The sequence below is a fragment of the Taudactylus pleione genome, unplaced genomic scaffold (genome assembly GCF_031769625.1).
Source record: "Taudactylus pleione unplaced genomic scaffold, aTauple2 ptg000471l, whole genome shotgun sequence".
Taxonomy (NCBI): domain Eukaryota; kingdom Metazoa; phylum Chordata; class Amphibia; order Anura; family Myobatrachidae; genus Taudactylus; species Taudactylus pleione.
In genome coordinates this window covers 4,290,276-4,309,588 of record NW_028284873.1, presented here as the reverse complement: position 1 = coordinate 4,309,588, position 19,313 = coordinate 4,290,276, and the positions used below count along the sequence as shown (strand labels likewise).

At 44.3% G+C, this 19,313-nt stretch overlaps 2 protein-coding genes across 2 annotated transcripts in view; one reads left to right on the top strand and one right to left on the bottom strand.

Moving 5' to 3' along the window:
- Window positions 1-19,313, top strand: part of ACER1 (alkaline ceramidase 1) — a 78,666-nt gene that overhangs the window by 20,462 nt on the left and 38,891 nt on the right. Inside the window, exon 2 of the mRNA XM_088448892.1 lies at window positions 2,981-3,095. Within this exon, the coding sequence (XP_088305018.1) occupies window positions 2,981-3,095 (115 nt within the window). The remainder of the gene's footprint in view (window positions 1-2,980; window positions 3,096-19,313) is intronic.
- LOC148504030 (uncharacterized) lies at window positions 5,870-12,413 on the bottom strand. The gene is made up of 4 exons (XM_088448895.1): window positions 12,368-12,413; window positions 11,244-11,968; window positions 8,362-8,412; window positions 5,870-6,040 (listed from the first exon to the last, which is right to left on the bottom strand). Exons 1-4 carry the CDS (start codon window positions 12,411-12,413, stop codon window positions 5,870-5,872), a joined length of 993 nt encoding a protein of 330 aa, XP_088305021.1.

Below are 19,313 nucleotides of genomic sequence, written 5' to 3'. Positions count from 1 at the left end.
TATTGGCAGGTCTACCCGGATCATGGCTTAGTGCAGTGGTGGGCAATAGGCAGCTCTCCAGCTGTTGTTGAACTAACATCCCAGCATGCCTTGCAACAGTTTTAGCATGGAAATATAGCAAAACTGTGGCAAGGCATGCTGGGATGTGTAGTTCTGCAACAGCTGGGGGGCCGCTTATTGCCCACTCCTAGCTTAGTATAAAAGGGTCCTTAAAAAATAACTAGGGTCAAGTGACCAGAAAATCAAACCCTGATAGATACCAGGGTTGAACCCGGAAAGGACACGCGAAAAAGCTGTTGATTGGAGCTTCAGTGACCAGTCCCCACCCACTTTTTATGACCTCATTTTTGTGAGCCTGAAAAAGGCAATTTCTAATGACATACAAAGATTTTGCAGGGCAGACCCGGGTTAAGTATAGATGGGACCGACCCAGGAATAACCCGGGATCAAGATGCAGTGTAAACGGGGTGTGACCCGGCTCTGACAAAGGTTGGAACCATTGGCCCAATTCAGACCTAGTCGCTAAGCCGCGGATGCACGCTATGAATGATTATCGCACATCTGCGCATGCGTATGCATCAAAATACGCATGCATGAACCAGTCACTGCGTCCGGGAATTGTGCGTTCGTAGTACAGAGACTGGACGCTACTTTGAGTGACAATGCGCCGTTTGTGGGTGGTAACAGGGGAAGGTGCTTGTGAATGGGGGAGTGGTGCTGCAAACGCAGGCGCGTCTGGGCGTCAAAACAGAGTTTTATGGGTGTGCATAATTAGCATGGAAGCGTCATTGTACACGTCACTTGGTTGTATTTCAGCCTGCAGTGATCGCAGTGCTTGCAGTGGGGTATGGTCTACCTCAAGCGCTTCGTGCAGCTCTGATGGCTCTCGATGGTTCTGATTAATCATACTCTACCTGGAGATGACGTGTGTTAAGAAAGAAAAGAGGGCGTCTTTATACCGGCATGCGTTCACTCTGCCGTCGCTCTCTAATACATAGAGGGCGGCCTTACACCAGACAGTGCGATTGCGGAATTAACAAACCCGACCCCTTTTGGCTGCGAGAGAGCGCAGCTTAACATCAGGGTCTGAATCCACCCCTATGTTCGAAAACACGGGTCGGACCCAGATTTTTGGTGGAAAAGGGGTATTACTGATCTGCAGTGTCTAGTAAATCCATAATACCACAACTCCTTGCTACATTGTTTACTTTCTGTATGAAATTTGAGAAATACATGCTAGCAAAATAGATGGTTTACATTCATAATGTCAATTTCATCTGGATGTCGACATTCAGAATGTGGGCATTCAATATTTCGACAATGACAGCATGTTGACAATAGAATGTCTACAAATGTTTTTTTAACAATTTTAGGGTTAGGGTTAGATTTAAAGTTAGGTTTAGGATTAGGGATACTCACCTCCGCAAACTAAATTTGCATGGCCAGCATGCCAACTGTCAACATTCTGGCAATGTTGACATTGTAAATGTTGACACATGTTGACCTCCCTTCCATGTTGACATTCTGTACATGGACATATTCTACCATACCCAAATAATAACTGAAGTTTAGTGTGGCATTATGTGTGGGATTATGAGAATTCCATATCCCCAAATGGGTTGGGTACAGGATTCCGGTGGTCAGAATCCTGATGGTGAAGGTCAACAACCTGATGCATGTTGGTGGGTATTCTAACCTTTATCTTAACCCAACCCTCCCGCAGCCTAATGCTGGGTACACACTGGCTGATTGATCGGCCAGTGTGTACAGACGATATGTCTGAACAGCGTCGTTCACAGACATATCGCATTGGCTGTGCTGCACAGCCAATAAACAGATATGTCTGCAGACATATCTGTCCATCGGCAAGTGTGTACGGGCGATCAGGGGTGCAGAGAGGGGGGAGCCGCGAGCAGACACTACTTACCCGGGTCCGGCACAGCTCCCCATCCACAGCAGTCCAGCACATGCTGATGTGTGCTGGGCTGCACTGGGAGACTGTCCGAGGCTGCTAAAGCAGCAGCCAGAGCAGTCTCCTATGCCATAGGAGGGAGCGATCAAGCTGATCGCGCCCCCCTCCCCAGCGCGCTTCACAACATCGGAATTGTTGGGGGTTTTTTCCCCCAAAGGGGGCGTGGCCACGCCTTCCTCAATTAGGCTACGCCCCCTACCCGCCCCCAGTCTGGCTCGACCCGCTGCAGCAGCATATGATGGTCGTTCAGTGTGTATGAATGACCATTATCTGCAGATATAGCTGCAGATCACTCGATCTGCAGATATATCTGTCAGGTGTGTACCCACCTTAACCCTAAATACTAAATACATAAACTGCATGATGCTTTTTATCCTTTAGTATATTAGCATTATAATCATACATATATTTAGTAATAATGATTAAACTGTGCTGTTAACTGCATTATCAATATGAATTTACAGTGTAAATTATATGAGGATAACAGCAGTAGCATTTTCTATTTCACAATCATATTCTCATGTGTAACATTTTATTTTGGGGCAGAACATTTATTTAGCAACACATAAATATATAAGTCTTGTAGTATTTGCTGGTGCAAAAAAATATTTTGTAACACATTATTCCTGGGTACAAAGCCAGTTTATAATCAGCTTTTTTTGTCTTTTGGGGGGTGAAAAATAAATTTTTAGTTTTTAAATTTACTTTGTGGCACAACATTTATTATGATTATGAGTAACACAAATTTATTAGATACACAAACTTTCTGTAATAATAATGTTGTCACTAGATTACTTTTGGTGTTACAATGTAATTTTATAAAATTAAATAACTAATGTTTCAAAAAAATCTATTTATAACAAATAATATAAATTTTATGTATTTGGAGTCCTTTTTTTATAAAAACAAAACAACACTCTAATTGTTAAATATTAATTATGCATGTTTATGGTTAATTATGCTTTCGAAGATGGCTACCATTTCACACTGTCTCCACATTTATCATAGGTCACTAATATTGCCTTTCTTCTGGTTGGCCCCCTCATGATGTACCTTTTACACCCATATGCCTGCAGGAGAAGCCTGATGGTTCACCTGGTCTGGATCATGTTCATCATGATTGGTATGAACAATATTTATTAAGTATCTGCATGGTTTCTTCAAAAGATGACTCCAGGGTTCTTATATACGTATATTATATATCTCCAAGCGTTAGAAAAATCCAGCACTCACAGTCATATGTCCCATCGCAGGGATGCATCCTGTAGCAGCAGGAAGGAATAAATTATTTCTCCAGCATAAGAATAAATGTAAAAAAGAGGAGGGCACTCACCAGTCTAATATCCAGAGCCATAACTAGACTTTTTGGTGCCCTGGGCCAAAAAGAGCATTGCATATTTCAAATAGGGACATATGACGTGCACCCGAGAAAGGAGCTTGGAATCACGGGTAAGGGACATGACAAATCTGATTTATTTTATACGATGATGAAGGGGTACTGATCCCGTTGTACTCCTGCTATACAGGTGTCACTGCCAAATACAGTGTGAATCCAATGGCTGAAGTGATGCTATACAAATATTATGCTGTATACCGTACCTTCTCTAGATTTAGGAGAGTGCTGGTGAAGCTGAACCTGCAGCAGGATTTGTCTATCAGAACAGCCACGCACAAGCCTGGAGTTGGCAGTGTAGCTCACCAACCTAATGGGGCATACACCCTAGACGATAAAAGTGAACCATATGAATGATAATGATATTGTTTAATGATATATCGTTCATATCATCCAGTGTGTATACACCAAAAGACCAACAATGTGCGCTCCAACGGGTCATTAATGATGTTGCTGTTGTGCAAACATGCAGGCTATTCTGATGATATTGTCAGAAACTGCCTGTTCAGGGATGTGGCAGGATGATGTCACTGAACGATATTGTTAATGATACATTATAAGGGCACAGTCGTGCCCTTATATTAAGGCGGCATGTAAAAAACTGCAATTCTCCCATAGATAATTCCGGAGGGGGGGGCAGGGTGTTTAAGGGGCTACACCTCAAAAGCTATTGGAGGTACCAAGCTGAAATTTGACACAGGCAGGTAGAACTGTTGCTCAGTGCTGCATGCTAAATTTCAGGACAAAAACATAATAAATTAGGATTTAGGAGTAATCTAAAGTTCCAACTGTCACATTTTTCTGACATTCTCAATTAGGACCACTTTTCTGCTGTAGTCTATGGGTTTTTTTTGAGAAGGCATAAGGGGGCAAATTTGGACTTGGGGTTTGTTTTTTTAGGTAGCTATTGTGCCAGGGTACGTGATTTTGGGGTTCAGGTAAGTTAGAAAGTATTACCTCAAGAATGCGCCATTGAATAGATAGGACTTTTCAACTTGTTGCGCAGCCGCAGTAGGAGCCTCCAGCAGGTGTATTCACTGTGGCTTCACTTAGGGTGTACCAAGATGGCCGTTTTTTGCGGGCGGTAGCGGGGGCCTGGTCCAAGGGGAAGGAATCTGGCATTTGCTGCGGCCAGGATGCGGGGGAGAGGGGGTAGGGGTTAGCGGGCGTTAGCTGCGGCTGGGAACCGGGGACGGTAGCGGGCGTTAGCGGCGGTGGTGCGGTGGCAGTGCGGGTGGTGGTGGTGCAGGCGTTAGGACCCAGGGGAGGTAGCAGCACACAGATGCAGGCTCGGATCTGGAATATCCGTAATACCTGCATCTGTGTTTAAAAAAACAAACACAGAAGTAGGGATGGGTCAGTGAGACCCTTCTGTGCTTCTGTGTTTAATTAAATAAAAAAACCTATTTAAAGAAAAAAAAAAAAGGCATGGCCCCCTCCAAAAAAACAACAACGAGCATCGGGCTTTGGAAAGCTAGTACTGGTTGTGCAAAATACAAGTGACAAGTGACGTAAGGGTCCCCCGTATGAAGCACAACCAGGCTTTTGAGAACCAGTCCTGGTTGCCAAAATATGGGGGACAAATGATGTAGGGGTCCCCCGTATTCAGCGCAACCGGCACTGGGCTCTGAGCTGGCCCTGGTTCTGGAAATATTACCAGAACCAGCACCGGACTCTTTCTAGCAGGGGTGTGATGCCACAGCCAGGATAGTCCTCTCACTGGGCCCCCCAGCTGAAGCATCACCCCCTGACCCCTAGTCAGCCCAGGCCGGGGATCCCTGGGGAGTTGGGTGCCAGGTTGATTGTGTAAAGTGTGGTGCAAGTAAAGAGTTAAAATATTGGCTTTTGCTGTGGAACTACAGTTCCCAGCAAGCCTCCCCCACATGCTGGTACTTGGAAAACCACAAGTGTCAGCATGCGGGGCATTACGGCCCTGCTGGTACTTGTAATTCCACAGCAAAAGCAATATTAAAAAAAAAAAAAACACCATTGAAAAGTTACATTTTATTAAAACATACATGCACACACATGTACTCACACATGCACATATCTCACATACTCACCTATGTATCCCTGTAGCCAATCTGTCCTCTTCTCATGTAGACAATCCAATGGAGTACCTGTAAAAAATTCCATACTCACCTCCTCCTATGCGTGGATCTGTCCTCTTCATCAGGCAATCCAGGGTCTTGGCAAAACAACAAAATGCAACATACCCAGATCCTTGCACATTAGTAGTGTCCTCTAAGGACACTTCTACCCGAATGACAGCTCCGCCCAGCATTTTACATCAGAAATCCCGGTGTGAGCGCTCATTGGCTGAGAGAGGCGAACCTTCCACCTCTCAGCCAATGAGCTGTTCTCACCATTGACTTCAATGGTGAGAACCGAGCGTGCCCTTTTTGAAATTCAAAGATGGCCACCGCGAGCTAGTCACGGCTCGCAACGTCATTGCCCTGCCCCCTCAGCTGGCTTAAATACAGCCAGTGCGAGGCGCCATCCACTCAATCATCGACCGGGGAGCTGGAGAGAAGACCAGCTGAAGGAAGAAGACACCGTGGAAGCCCTGGATGGGCGGTGGCCAGGAAAAAGAGCTCAATGGCTGCCGCCTTCCAGGTGCAGAAACCATAGAAGCCCTGGATGGGTGGCAGCCGCCACTCTCCAGGTGAAAAGTCCTGGGGGAGAGGCAGCCATGAAAAAGAGCTTAAAGGCTGCCGCCCCCCAGGTGTAGGTCCGGCAAAATAAAATATTTTAAAAAACTGTCTTTGTTTTTTTTTTTGATATTTCTTTTGCAGGGGTACTATAGGTGCTGGCAGGCCCTTAATGCCCCGCCTGCTGGTACTTGTGGTTCTCCAAGTACCAGTTTGCAGGGATGCCTGTTTGGACCTGTAGTACTACTGCAAAAGACAGTAAATATATTTTCATATGCATCACACTTTACATAATCAACCCGCCTGGGCCTGGGGTGCCCTGGAGTGGGAGATCCCTTTATTAGGGGGGTCCCCAGCTGCCCAGGGATCCCCAGCTTGGGCAAACTAGCAGTCAGAGGTGATGACGTAACTCATAGCTGCTTCCTCCCCCCAAGCCCATCCACCGCTACTGCCCACACTGACCTACCATTTTGGTGCACCCAAGTGAAGCCACAGTGAGTACACCTGATAGACGCTCCTACTGAGGCTGTGCATCAAGTTGAAACTTCCTATCTCTATAATGGCAGATTCGTGAGGTAATAGTTTAAAAACTAACTTTCTCAATTACCTAAACCCCAAAAGCACCTACCGTTGAACAATAGTTACCTAATAAAACAAACCCGAGTCTAATTTCGCCCCCTTTCCTGAGTTATGCCTTCCCAAAAATCCACCATAGAGAACAGCAGAAAAGTGGTCCTAATTGAGTGTCAGAAGAAACTGACAGTTGGAAATTTAGATTACTCCCAAGTCCTAATTTTTTATGTTTTTGCCCTGAAATTTGGCATGCAGCACCGACAATTCTACCAGCCTATGCCAAATTCAGTTCTGTACCTCCAATAGCTTTTGAGGTGTAGCCCCTTAAACACCATGCCCCCTCCCTCTGGAATTAAGATATCAACATCAATACATCTATTTCAGATATATTAAATGGGTAAATATATGGTGGTCTGTCTGCTAATTGAGACATTAATGTAAATTTCACATATGATCATGATCTCACTTAGATGTAATCAGTTTGTCCTATTTCTCCAATACTAATTTTGTAGCCATCAATACAGCACAGGAGTGTGCCCTGATAGGAGTCTTTTCTTTTTTTTCTCTCCTCTTCTAAACCTTGATAATATTTACTCCTGGGATGCACCTCCAGTTTTTGAAATATACCTAGATACGTGTATCCAATAAATCTATAATTAGATCGTTAGAATTAACTGTTTTCCTGTGCAATCAATCTTCTTCCCTTTTCCTGTATGACAATCTGGTCTTTGGTCAGTTCATATGCTGTCATCAGCAGTATGGCTCAATCTTCCAACAGTCACATTGTGTAGCTTCCTGCCGAAGAACTGGTTAATACTGGCTACAACACTGAATACAAGTAAAAACATTCTATTGAATAACTCCCTATCATCCATAACTAGCGGACGCACGATAGGATTTCTTTGCCGATAGAAACGGATGTCTGCAAATAAACAGGGATTTAGTATGATACCAAACATGACATGTCCACTATATTCTGAACCTTAGATCTCATTTAAGTACATCTCACATCATAATTATTAGCTAACAAATACCTTTAATAACTCTGATAATTAACTATAATGTGTGGGAACCATTTTATATGTGTGCGTTCGCATATGTGCGTCTTTGTATTGGAATAGCAAATGTGCGTCTATGTGTATGTATGTGAATATATACAGATGAGCGTCCATGTGTAAGTATGTGCGTCTGTGTGTATATGTATATATATATGTGTGTGTTATGTGCATCAGCGTATGTGTATTGTGGATACGCATTTTAGCGCATCGGATTGCACTGACGCAAAGTAGCGTCCTAGTAAAACATCAACAGACCATAGATGACTATATTGTCAGATAATAATTGTACAGCGATCATATCTAATTATTTGACTTTGACAGTCCACCCTTTGATAGCAAACATAAAACTATCACATTCTATTCTTAACCTACTTAGTCATGCATAATAAATTATTAGTCAATGTTTTAAATGGCATGACAAAACTTGGTCATTGAACCGTCAATAATGTGCTTCAAGAAAGGGTAAAACAACCCTTATACACACTCAGTGGATCTATATTGGACCATTGGTAGAATGTGGGACCTCATCAAACCAATAAAGGAAGTTTGGGGGGATTGAGACTACATTATTTATGATGTTTAACGGAACATTTACATTATATTTTATTATACATGACCAAGCCTATTCACATGTTATTATCTGATGGTACATTCAATTACAGGATTGTAATGCAGTTCTTTATCAACCTTAGTACCTATACCACCACCACTCACCACCATTAGGATTTCCTTTTCATGATTTACCTTGGTGGTACATTTTCCGCACTTAAAAACAGTAAGAACACATCTGACACATAAACCAATTACTAAGATGACAGCAAGTATAAGAGTAAGTAGCTTACCTACACTAGCAATCATTTCCTGGGCCCACTGCCCTAGACTGGAGAACCATTTTACAGGGTTTAACCACGAGAACCATATCTCTACCTTTACCTCAGTCTCGTACAAGGAGGTATTATGGTCCTTCCGAAATTCCCATTTCAGTTGTAGGATTTCATCCATTCTCTGGTCAATCACCTTTTTGGCGTCATTAGTATTATTGGTGATGTACGTGCAACACTTGACACCAAATTGGGTGGCCAAAGTCACACAATATCCACCAGTAATAGCTGTCAGGTAGTTTAACACTAGCCTATGTTTACCAATTCCTTTTTATAAGCCTGTAGTTCCTTACCTGTATACCTGAAAGTGTCATCATACATCTCAGTGATGTTGTCTATTAATTTAGCCAGGTCTTGGATGCATCTAAAATTTAAAGTTCCCCGAGTGTTCCGGGTGGGATCTAATGCTACCAAAATTTGGAAGCCAGTTGTTTCACTAATCAACTGTGTGGCTATATGTTCTTCACCAGGGATCATATTTCTTTTGTCACGATGTTCATACTGCGTGTGTATGTATGGGGATGGTGCAGTTTTATGGATACCAATCATTTTATCATGTGTAAGGGTCATTACCTCTGGGACTAATTTACATATAAACCAAAAACCCTTGGAACTCGGAGATAACCGAGAATATGCCCTTCTTCCACAAACATAGTATACATTATCTGGGAGGACATATGGTATATTACGTTCCTGCACAATATCACATAAAGTTTTAACAAAACTACCTATGTCTATTGTCCTCATCTGTTCAAGACACGTTTCAGCCTGAATAACATTTTTACAATAACCCATAGGAACTTTTCCAATAGATACCACATTCGGTTTGTTCCTATGTCCTCGTCTCTGGTGTTCATTACTAATGGTGTGGCGAGCCATTGTCTGATCCAATAAGTCTGATTCCCAATTCTCCAGTCTTTCTATGTATGAAATGTTCAGACACTGCAAAGACCGATCTATGGAGTATTGGCGCAGCTTTACACTAGGGGACCTCGTGATGTTATACTTCCCGTCTATGGACCTCCCTCCCCATAATTCAAGGACCTCAGAGAAATTTAATGGGAATGGTACTAATCCTACATTATGATATCAAAAAAAAATAGCGTAAAACCAGGCGCCCAAAGAATACTTTGAGCTGCACCCCTATCCTCAATGAGAGTTGTACCCTTAAGTAACTCCAACAAAATATAACAATAAAACAAGAGGGGTGAGGCCAGGGTGCGCTAGTATCAATGTGAAGACAAAATATGTATTTTCATGGAAAGAAAAAGATCAGATGAATACTTTCCTTAAGTATAAGTGGTTCTACGTCTGTGTACTTCCTGTCTTCTCATACATCCAGTGTCATAAAAGACATAAAAACACAGGAAACCATAGTGTAATCCACTTAAAAATATGGTTTATTCAAACACCATCTAAAATTACACGAAAATTTCTTTAAAAAATGAATCCAGTGTCCTATGCTCCAAAAATTTTTTAAAGGTTATCAGGTGTATAATTACCAGATGTCCCCTTGCATAAAGGCTTGTAATAAATCACAAGATGGAAGCCTCCAGATGCTTCACTGATGTTCCTAGATGCTGGGGGTGATCCAGGAAATATCCACAATTAAGACCTTCAATCTGCACCACAGGCCTATCCTACATTATGTTGTCCCTGAGGCACATGAGTGCACACCCAACAGTCAGTCTGGTTTAAGACCTTACCCACTAAGGAATGGTAATCCTCTAAAGGATGCTCGCCCAAATACAGATTACTCTTGGACTGGCATCGTGGATGCAGTTCTCATCAACTAGGGATCCACAGTACTCACAGATACAATATTCCTCAGACAATAGCCCCTCACACGGGCTCCGAGTTACATGGCTAACAGATCTCTTAACAATCCCTGAACTGAGTTTGACCATAGGTTGCCCTGATCATTCTGTTGCTCTCTCCTCTGACGCCACTCTATCAATATCACTATCGACCTCCCTCTCCGTCATCTGTCCTCCATCACAGAAATAGGAAATTCTGAAACAAATAAGAAAGAGAAGAACCCTGGAATGAGAAAAAGAAACAGAAACAGATCGCCACTCTATTGCTGGAATAATAATCTGTATACGTCTCTGGCTCAGGTGTTTTCACTGCAGTCTTTAGTTCTCATGGAACAGGCTTGCAATCGACAGGTCCACGTTGTCTGTCTCGACTTCGCCTTGTACCTCCTTCAGGTGGTTGACCTTTCTACAGTGAGTGGAATGGACCCAGGTATCTCTTTCTGCTACCTTCAAAGATGTGGTACTCGTCATCAACACCTGGTCGTCTGATTAAAGGGTAATGCGGTACCCTCCCTGTTACTCCCATTGCTGGTATGGTTTTGTTGGTAGCCTGTAAATTAAATGGAGAAGTTATCACGGATCTGGTCGCCCCTGTACCTACAAGAAAAGTAAGTTTAGTACCAGATATATCAACTGTCATTGTAGGTTCTTTCCTAGTATTCATAGTTAACCTGACTGACTGTAGACTACAGGTTTGACCTGACCCCTATCACTGACTATCATCCTCCAGCAGGGCGTTTGCTGTCACTATGTGAGCAGGTAACTGTTGGAAATTTCCTGAGTCTTGCGAGTGCCCTCTCTGAGTGCACCTAGGTGTTCCCTTTTTAGGTGGCCCCCAATTTCTCGATTTACAGTCCTTCTTTATGTGTCCTTCTTTATTGCATTTCTAACACCTTACTGTATAACTTTGTTGCTGGTATATGTTGTAGTTATGTGACTGTGTAGGTAATCCCTCTAAAGCCTGAATGCTCACTGCCATTAACCTCTCACTCTGTGCCTCTTTCTTCTTGGAAATGTTCTTATCATGTTCTATGGCAGATTCTTTAAGTGCATCTACAGTAATTCCTCTCCAGTTAGGTAGAGAGGTTTGCACCCTGGTCTTTAGATTATCTTTGAGACCATCCATTAGTACCATTACAGCTACTTCCCTGTGGTGTACATCATCTTTAATATCTGCTATCCCTGTGTACTGGGTTATTGCTAGCAGTGCTCTGGCGAAATAATCTGCTGCAGATTCACTATCTTTTTGTTTAATAGTGAAAATTTTACTCCAGTTCACTACTACTGGAAAATATATGGCCAACTGCGTGATTAAACATTTTATATGTACCTGGTTAACCTCATCCGTTAAGGATTCATCCTCCTCCAATACACAATCCTTAATAAACTTTTGTACATCAGTATTGGAAGGGAGACAGGCCCTTAACACCACTCGCCAATCTTTATTAGTTGGCTCATGAGCATTACCTAAATCTTTAACAAATTTCTGGCATTTGGCTAACTGTTTCCTAGGATCTGGGAAGTCTGACACTATTGAATGTAATTCTGCTCTCGTCCATGGACAATGCATTGCTACATTCCTTATGGGAACTACACTATCCTTGTCAAGTTTCCCATTGGGAACTGCAATTGTACAGAAAGGATGTACATCTATCACATCACTATGTTCAGGATTAATAATTGGACTTATTGTTTCGGTACTATGGATGTTACCTCTCCTATTACAGTCTCCACTAGTCTCACCAATTTCAGCTGCTGCCCCTGCTGGTTGGATCACTGCCTTTCCTCTCTGTGGAACATCTAATATATTAACAGCATGTGCAATGGCTGAAATTACAGTAGGTTCATCATCTTCTACAATAAAATTTTCCTTGAGGTTACTTAAAACAGGGTATAAGTTACTTGTTACGATTTTTTATTTTTGGTATCGGCTGTACTTTCACCTGCGGCTGCATATGGCAGCGGAGGTGCGCATGCGCCATCTTCTTTATGCGTGGTAACACTACCTTGCAGTGTGGGTACGCAATGATTTGACTTTGACAGTGGATGGGGGGAGAAGACAGGGCATTGTGGATGGGGCAGACAGAAAGGCATGCAGAGGGGAAGATTAAGGAGTACAGATGGGGGCGAGCCAAAGTGATGCAGATGGGTTGAAAACAGTGGTGTACATGGGGGGAGACAGAGTGGCACGGTTTGGGGGAACAGAGCAACATGAATTGGGTATACAGAGCAGCATGGATGCAGGAAGATAGAGCAGCGCAGATGGGTAAAGACAGATTGGTGTGGATGAGGAATACAGACTAGCACAATAGGAGAACACACAACAATAGGGATTGGGGAAGACAGATTGGTGCGGATGAGGAATACAGACTAGCACTATAGGAGAATGCACAACAATAGGGATTGGGAAAGACAGAGTGGCACGGTTGGGGGGACAGAGTGGTGCAGATGGAAGAAGAAAGAGTGGCAGAGATGAGGGGAAGACAGAGTGGTATGGCTGGGAGGGGAAAGACAGAGTGGCACAGTTGGGGGGACAGAGTGGTACAGATGGAGGAAGAAAGAGTGGCAGAGATAAGTGGAAGACAGAGTGATGTGGCTGGGGGCAAGGCAGTGGTGCAGATGGAAGGAAACACAGTGGCATGGATGCAGGAAGATGGGGCAGTGCACATGGGGAAAGACATTGGTGTGGATCAGGGCATGCAGACTAGCACAGTTGGGAGAACACACAGCTGTAGGGATTGGGGAAGTTATAGCAGCATGGAGGCGAAGATAGTGTACATGCATAGACAGAGAATTATAGTTTTAGCCATTGGGAAGCTGAATGTGTATAATGAATGAGATGGATGTATGGAGTGAAAATAATTTTTGTGTTGACTGAATGGGAAGATTACGGGCACTGAGTGGTGCTCAGACATCAGTTGCATAGACTGCATGTGTGTATTCCAATAAGCACGCAATTCTGTGAATTAGCAGCTCCACCAATTTCATTGCTTTTTGAAGTTTGAGTGGCACAAATTCAGTAGGTTTTGTGAATTTTCAGATCATGTCTAAACAGCCTTAATGGGACATGTAAAACCGGAAGATTTTTCGTGTATGGAAAATATATATATATATATATATATATATATATATATTAGGGGTGCACACCGGCCACTTTTCGTGTTTTGTGTTTTGGTTTTGGATCTGGATCTTTCTTCATGTTTTGGATCTGGATTGGTTTTGCCAAAACCACCCTTCCGCGTTTTGGGTTCTGGGTTTTGTGTTTTGGATCTGTATTTTTTTGAAAAAAAGCTAAAATCACAGAATTTGTGAGTTTTTCTGCTCCTATGCTATTATTAACCTCAATAACCTTAATTTCCACTCATTTCCAGTCTATTCTGAACACCTCACACCTCACAATAGTGTTTTTATGTCCAAAAGGTTGCACCGAGGTAGCTGGATGACTATGCTAATAGATACGAGTGGGCGGCACAAACACGTGGCCCATCTAGGAGTGACACTGCAGTGGCAGACTGGATGGCAGTTTGAAAAACTAGGCCCCAAACAGAACATATTGCAAAGAAAAAAAAGAGGTGCAAGATGGAATTGTCCTTGGGCCCTCCCACCCACCCTTATGTTGTATAAACAGGACATGCACACTTTAACAAACCAATCATTTCAGCGCCAGGGTCTGCCACACGACTGTGGCTGAAATGATTGGTTCGTTTGGGCCCCCACAAAACAAGCTCGCAATTAATCTGTCCCTGGACAAACTGGCTCTACGGAGGCAAGATGTCATCCTCATCCTCCTCATCCACCGATTCCTCACCCTCTTCAGTGTTGGGTACATCCTCATCCTCACAGAGTATTAACTCGTCCCCGCTGGAATCCACCACCACAGGTCCCTCTGTACGTTCTGGAGGCTGGTCTCCCTGGAAGAGTTGATAATTCATTTTTATGAACATCATCTTTTCCACATTTTGTGGAAGCAACCTCCTACGCCTTACTCGGACAAGGTTCCCGGCTGCACTAAACACTCTTTCGGAGTACACACTGGAGGGGGGGGCAACTCACGAAAAATAGAGCCAGTTTGTACAGGGGCCTCCAAATTGCCTCTTTTTCCTGCCAGTACAGGTACGGACTGTCTGACATGCCTACTTGGATGCTGTCACCGATGTAATCCTCCACCGTTCTGTCAATGGCGACAGTATCATATGCAGTGACAGTAGACATGTCAGAAATTGTTGCCAGGTCCTTCAGTCCGGACCAGATGTCCAAACTTGGTCCTGCCTGCCCTGCATTACCGCCAGTGGGTTTCTTAGGATACCTAAGTTGTTTCCTGGCAGCCCCAGTTGCGGGAGAAAATGAAGAAGGAGCTGTTGACGTGTCACGTTCCGCTTCAGCTGACAGTGTTTTCACCAGCGGGTCTTTGCACCTCTGCAGGCTTGTGTCGGCCGTAATGAGAGACACCACATAGGCTTCAAACCTAGGATCGAGCACGGTGGCCAAAATATAGTGGTCTGATTTCAACAGATTGACCACCCTCGAATCCTGGCAAAGCGAATGAAGGGCTTCATCCACAAGTACCACATGCCGAGCGGAATCACTCCATCTTAGCTCCTCCTTCACTTTCTCCAGCAGCTTTTGCAAAAGCCTGAAGAGGGGAATTACCTGACTGAAGCTGGCAGTGACAGAACTGACTTCACGTGTTGCAAGCTCGAAGGGCTGGAGAACCTTGCACAACATGGAAATCATTCTCCACTGCGCTTGAGTCAGGTGCATACCCCTTCCTTTGCCTATGTCATAGGTGGATGTATAGGCTTGAATGGCCTTTTGCTGCTCCTCCATCCTCTGAATCATATAGAGGGTTGAGTTCCACCACGTCACAACCTTTTGCTTCAGGTGATGGCAGGGCAGGTTCAAGAGTGTTTGCTGGTGCTCCAGTCTTTGGCACGCAGTCACTGAAAGGCAAAAGTGGGCAGAAATTTTTCGGGCCACCCAAAGCGTCTCCTGCATGCCCCTGTCACTTTTCAGAAAATTCTGCACCACCAAGTTTATTATGTGAGCAAAGCATGGGACGTGCTGGAATTTGCCCAGATGTAATGCCCACACAATATTGGTGGCATTGTCAGATATCACAAATCCCCAGGAGAGTCTAAGTGGGGTAAGTCATTGGGCGATGATTTCCCTCAGTTTCTCTAAGAGGTTGTTGGCGGTGTGCCTCTTGCTGAAACGGGTGATACACAGCGTAGCCTGCCTTGGAACGTGCTGGCGTTTCTGAGATGCTGTTACTGGTGGCACTGCTGTTGTTGCTGCGTAAGGTGATACATTACCCAGTGGGCTGTCACAGTCATATAGTCCTTAGTCTGCCCTTTTCCACTTGTCCACATGTCCTTGGTTAAGTGGACATTGGGTACAACCGCATTTTTCAGGACACTGAGGACACTTTTTCTGATGTTTCTGTACAGTCTCGGTATCGCCTGCCTAGTGAAGTGGAATCTAGATGGGATTTGGAACCGGGGACACACTACCTTCATCAATTGTCTAAATCCCACTGCACTAATGGCGGATACCTGACGCACATCTAACGCCAACATAGCAGTCAAGGCCTCAGTTATACGTTTTGCTTCAGGATGACTGCTGTCTTACTTCATCCTCCTCGCTAAGGACTGTTGGAGGGTCAATTGTTTAGTAAAAGTAGTGGTGTTCCTACTTCCTCTCTGGGATGATGAACGACTCCCAGCAGCAGCAACAGCAGCAGCGGCAGTAGTAGGCGTAGCAATGCAGGATCCTCCGGAGGAATCCGGGATAGGAGAGTCAGTAATGCCAGTGACATGGCCTGCAGGACTACTTCCGATCCTGACTAAGGAGGAAATTGACGAGGAGGGAGTTGACGGTGTGGTTTGCAGGCGCTTGGATACAACAGGACAACGGGATTTAGGTGTCCCTGGACTGCTTACGGTCTTAGCCAAAGTTTCTGAACTTGACAGTAACTTTTTATGAACACGCTGCAGGTGCCGTATAAGGGAGGATGTTCCTAGGTGGTCAACGTCCCTACCCCTACTTATTTCACCTTTACATATGGTACATATGGCAAGACAGTTGTTGTCCGGATTTGGATAGAAATATTGCCAGACGAAAGAGGTGGAATGTTTGGTCTTCTGCCCAGGCATGACCGTGATGGGCTTTTTCATCCCACGGACAACAACTGTCTCCCCCGGAGCCTGATTTAAACAAACCACATCACCATCAGAATCCTCCTCGCCAACTTCCTCCTCAGCGCCAGCTACACCAGTATCCTCATCCTGTTGTACTTCAACAGTGACATCTTCAATTTGCATATCAGCAAGTGGACTGTGGGTGCTCCTTTCAGCACTTGCAGGGGGCATGCAATTGGTGGAAAGAGCCACCTCTTCCCGTCCAGTGCTGGGAAGGTCAGGCATCGCAACCGCCACCACACTTGGACTCTCCTTGGGGATTTGTGATATATTCTTAGAATGCACAGTTCTTTGCTGGGCTTTTGCCAGCTTAACTCGTTTGATTTTTGTAGTGGGAGGAGGGCTTCCATCGTCATGTGAAGCTGAACCGCTAGTCATGAACATAGGGAAAGACCTTAGCCGTTCCTTGCCACTCCGTGTCATAAATGGCATATTGGCAAGTTGACGTTTCTCTTCAGATGATTTAAATGCTTTTTTCAAGGTCATTTTCCTGAACTTTGTCATTTGGGATTGTATGTGCCCTCTACTATGACATTGGGCATCGGCCTTGGCAGACGACGTTGATGGCATGTTATCGTCTATATCATGACTAGTGGCAGCAGCTTCAGCACTAGGAGGAAGTGGTTCTTGATCTTTCCTTATTTTATTTTTATCGGAGAAAGTTTGGTCCTCCATTTATGTTATATTGATATATACGTGCGGCTAAGGCACACACAAACACAGAAAATAATTTTTTATTTTTGTTGGAGACTAGTGCACTTTGTGGGTTACACCACCCCTTAAGAAATGAGCCAGCCGGCTCTTTACTTATGGGAAACCAGCGAATGCTTGGCGCTGCTCCTTTGTTGATGCATGTGCAGCTACAGCCCACACAATTCACAAAGACAGAAAAAAAAGAAGAATTTTTTATTCTTTGTGGAGCGCACTTTGGGGGTTACACCACCCTTTAACGGACAGATGCACGCTTGCCGCTGCTGCTTTGAGAATGCACGTACAGTGCAGACAATTCACAAACACAGAAGAAAATGTTTTATTTTTGTTGGAGTGCACTTTGGGGGTTACACCACCCTTTAACAGACAGACACACACTTGGCGCTGCTCCTTTGTTGATGCACGTTGCAGCCACAGTGCACACAATTCACAAACACAGAAAATATTTTGTTATTTTGTTTGTAGTGCACTTTGGGGGTTACAGCACCCTTTAACGGTCAAGCCAGCTGGCCCTTTACTTATGACACAGGTGCACGCTTGGCACTACTTTGTTGATACACGTGCGGCTACTGCGCACACAATTCACAAACACATAAAAAATATTTTTTTATTTTGTTTGGAGTGCCCTTTGGGGATTACAGCACCCTTTAATGGACAAGCCAGGCGGCCGTTTACTTATGACACAGGCGCACGCTTGGCACTACTTTGTTGATGCACGTGCGGCTACTGCGCACATAATTCACAAACACAAAAAAATAATTTTTTTTATTTTGTTTGGAGTGCACTTTGGGGGTTACAGCACCCTTTAACAGACAGATGCACGCTTGGCGCCGCTGCTTTGAGAATGCACGTACAGTGCAGACAATTCACAAACACAGAAGAAAATGTTTTATTTTTGTTGGAGTGCACTTTGGGGGTTACACCACCCTTTAACAGACAGACGCACGCTTAGCGCTGCTCCTTTGTTGATGCACGTTGCAGCCACAGTGCACACAATTCACAAACACAGAAAATATTTTTTTATTTTGTTTGGAGTGCACTTTGGGGGTTACAGCACCCTTTAACGGTCAAGCCAGCCGGCCCTTTACTTATGACACAGGTGCACGCTTGGCACTACTTTGTAGAGGCACGTGCGGCTACTGCGCACACAATTCACAAACAAAAAAAAAAAATTTTTTTATTTTGTTTGGAGTGCCCTTTGGGGATTACAGCACCCTTTAACGGACAAGCCAGGTGGCCCTTTACTTATGACACAGGCGCACGCTTGGCACTACTTTGTTAATGCACGTGCGGCTACTGCGCACACAATTCACAAACACAAAAAAAATATTTTTTAATTTTTTTGGGAGTGCACTTTGGGGGTTACAGCACCCTTTAACGGTCAAGCCAGCCGGCCCTTTACCTATGACACTGGCGCACGCTTGGCTCTACTTTGTTGATGCACATGCGGCTACTGCGCACACAATTCACAAACACGAAAAAATATATATTTTTATTTTGTTTGGAGTGCCCTTTGGGGGTTACAGCACCCTTTAACGGACAAGCCAGCCGGCCCTTTACTTATGGGACACAGGCGCACGCTTGGCGCTGCTCCTTTGTTGATGCACGTGCAGCCACAGTGCACACAATTCACAAACACAGAAAATATTTTTTTATTTTGTTTGGAGTGCACTTTGGGGGTTACAGCACTCTTTAACGGTCAAGCAAGCCGGCCCTTTACTTATGACACAGGTGCACACTTGGCACTACTTTGTTGATGCACATGCGGCTACTGCGCACACAATTCACAAACACAGAAAAAATATTTATTTTTTGCACTTGGGGGGAGCACTCCTGATGGACAGAGCACCCCCTGGACAACACTACAGCACCCCTTTAGGACTGGGACACTGTACAGGACTTTGGAGTGGACACAGCCCCTATGGACAACTGACTGCACAACACAGTCCAGCCAGCCCCTATGGACTTTGGAGGAGTGGACACAGCACCTATGGACAACAGCAGCACAGCACAACACAGCCAGCCCCTATGGACTTTGGAGGAGTGGACACAGCCCCTAT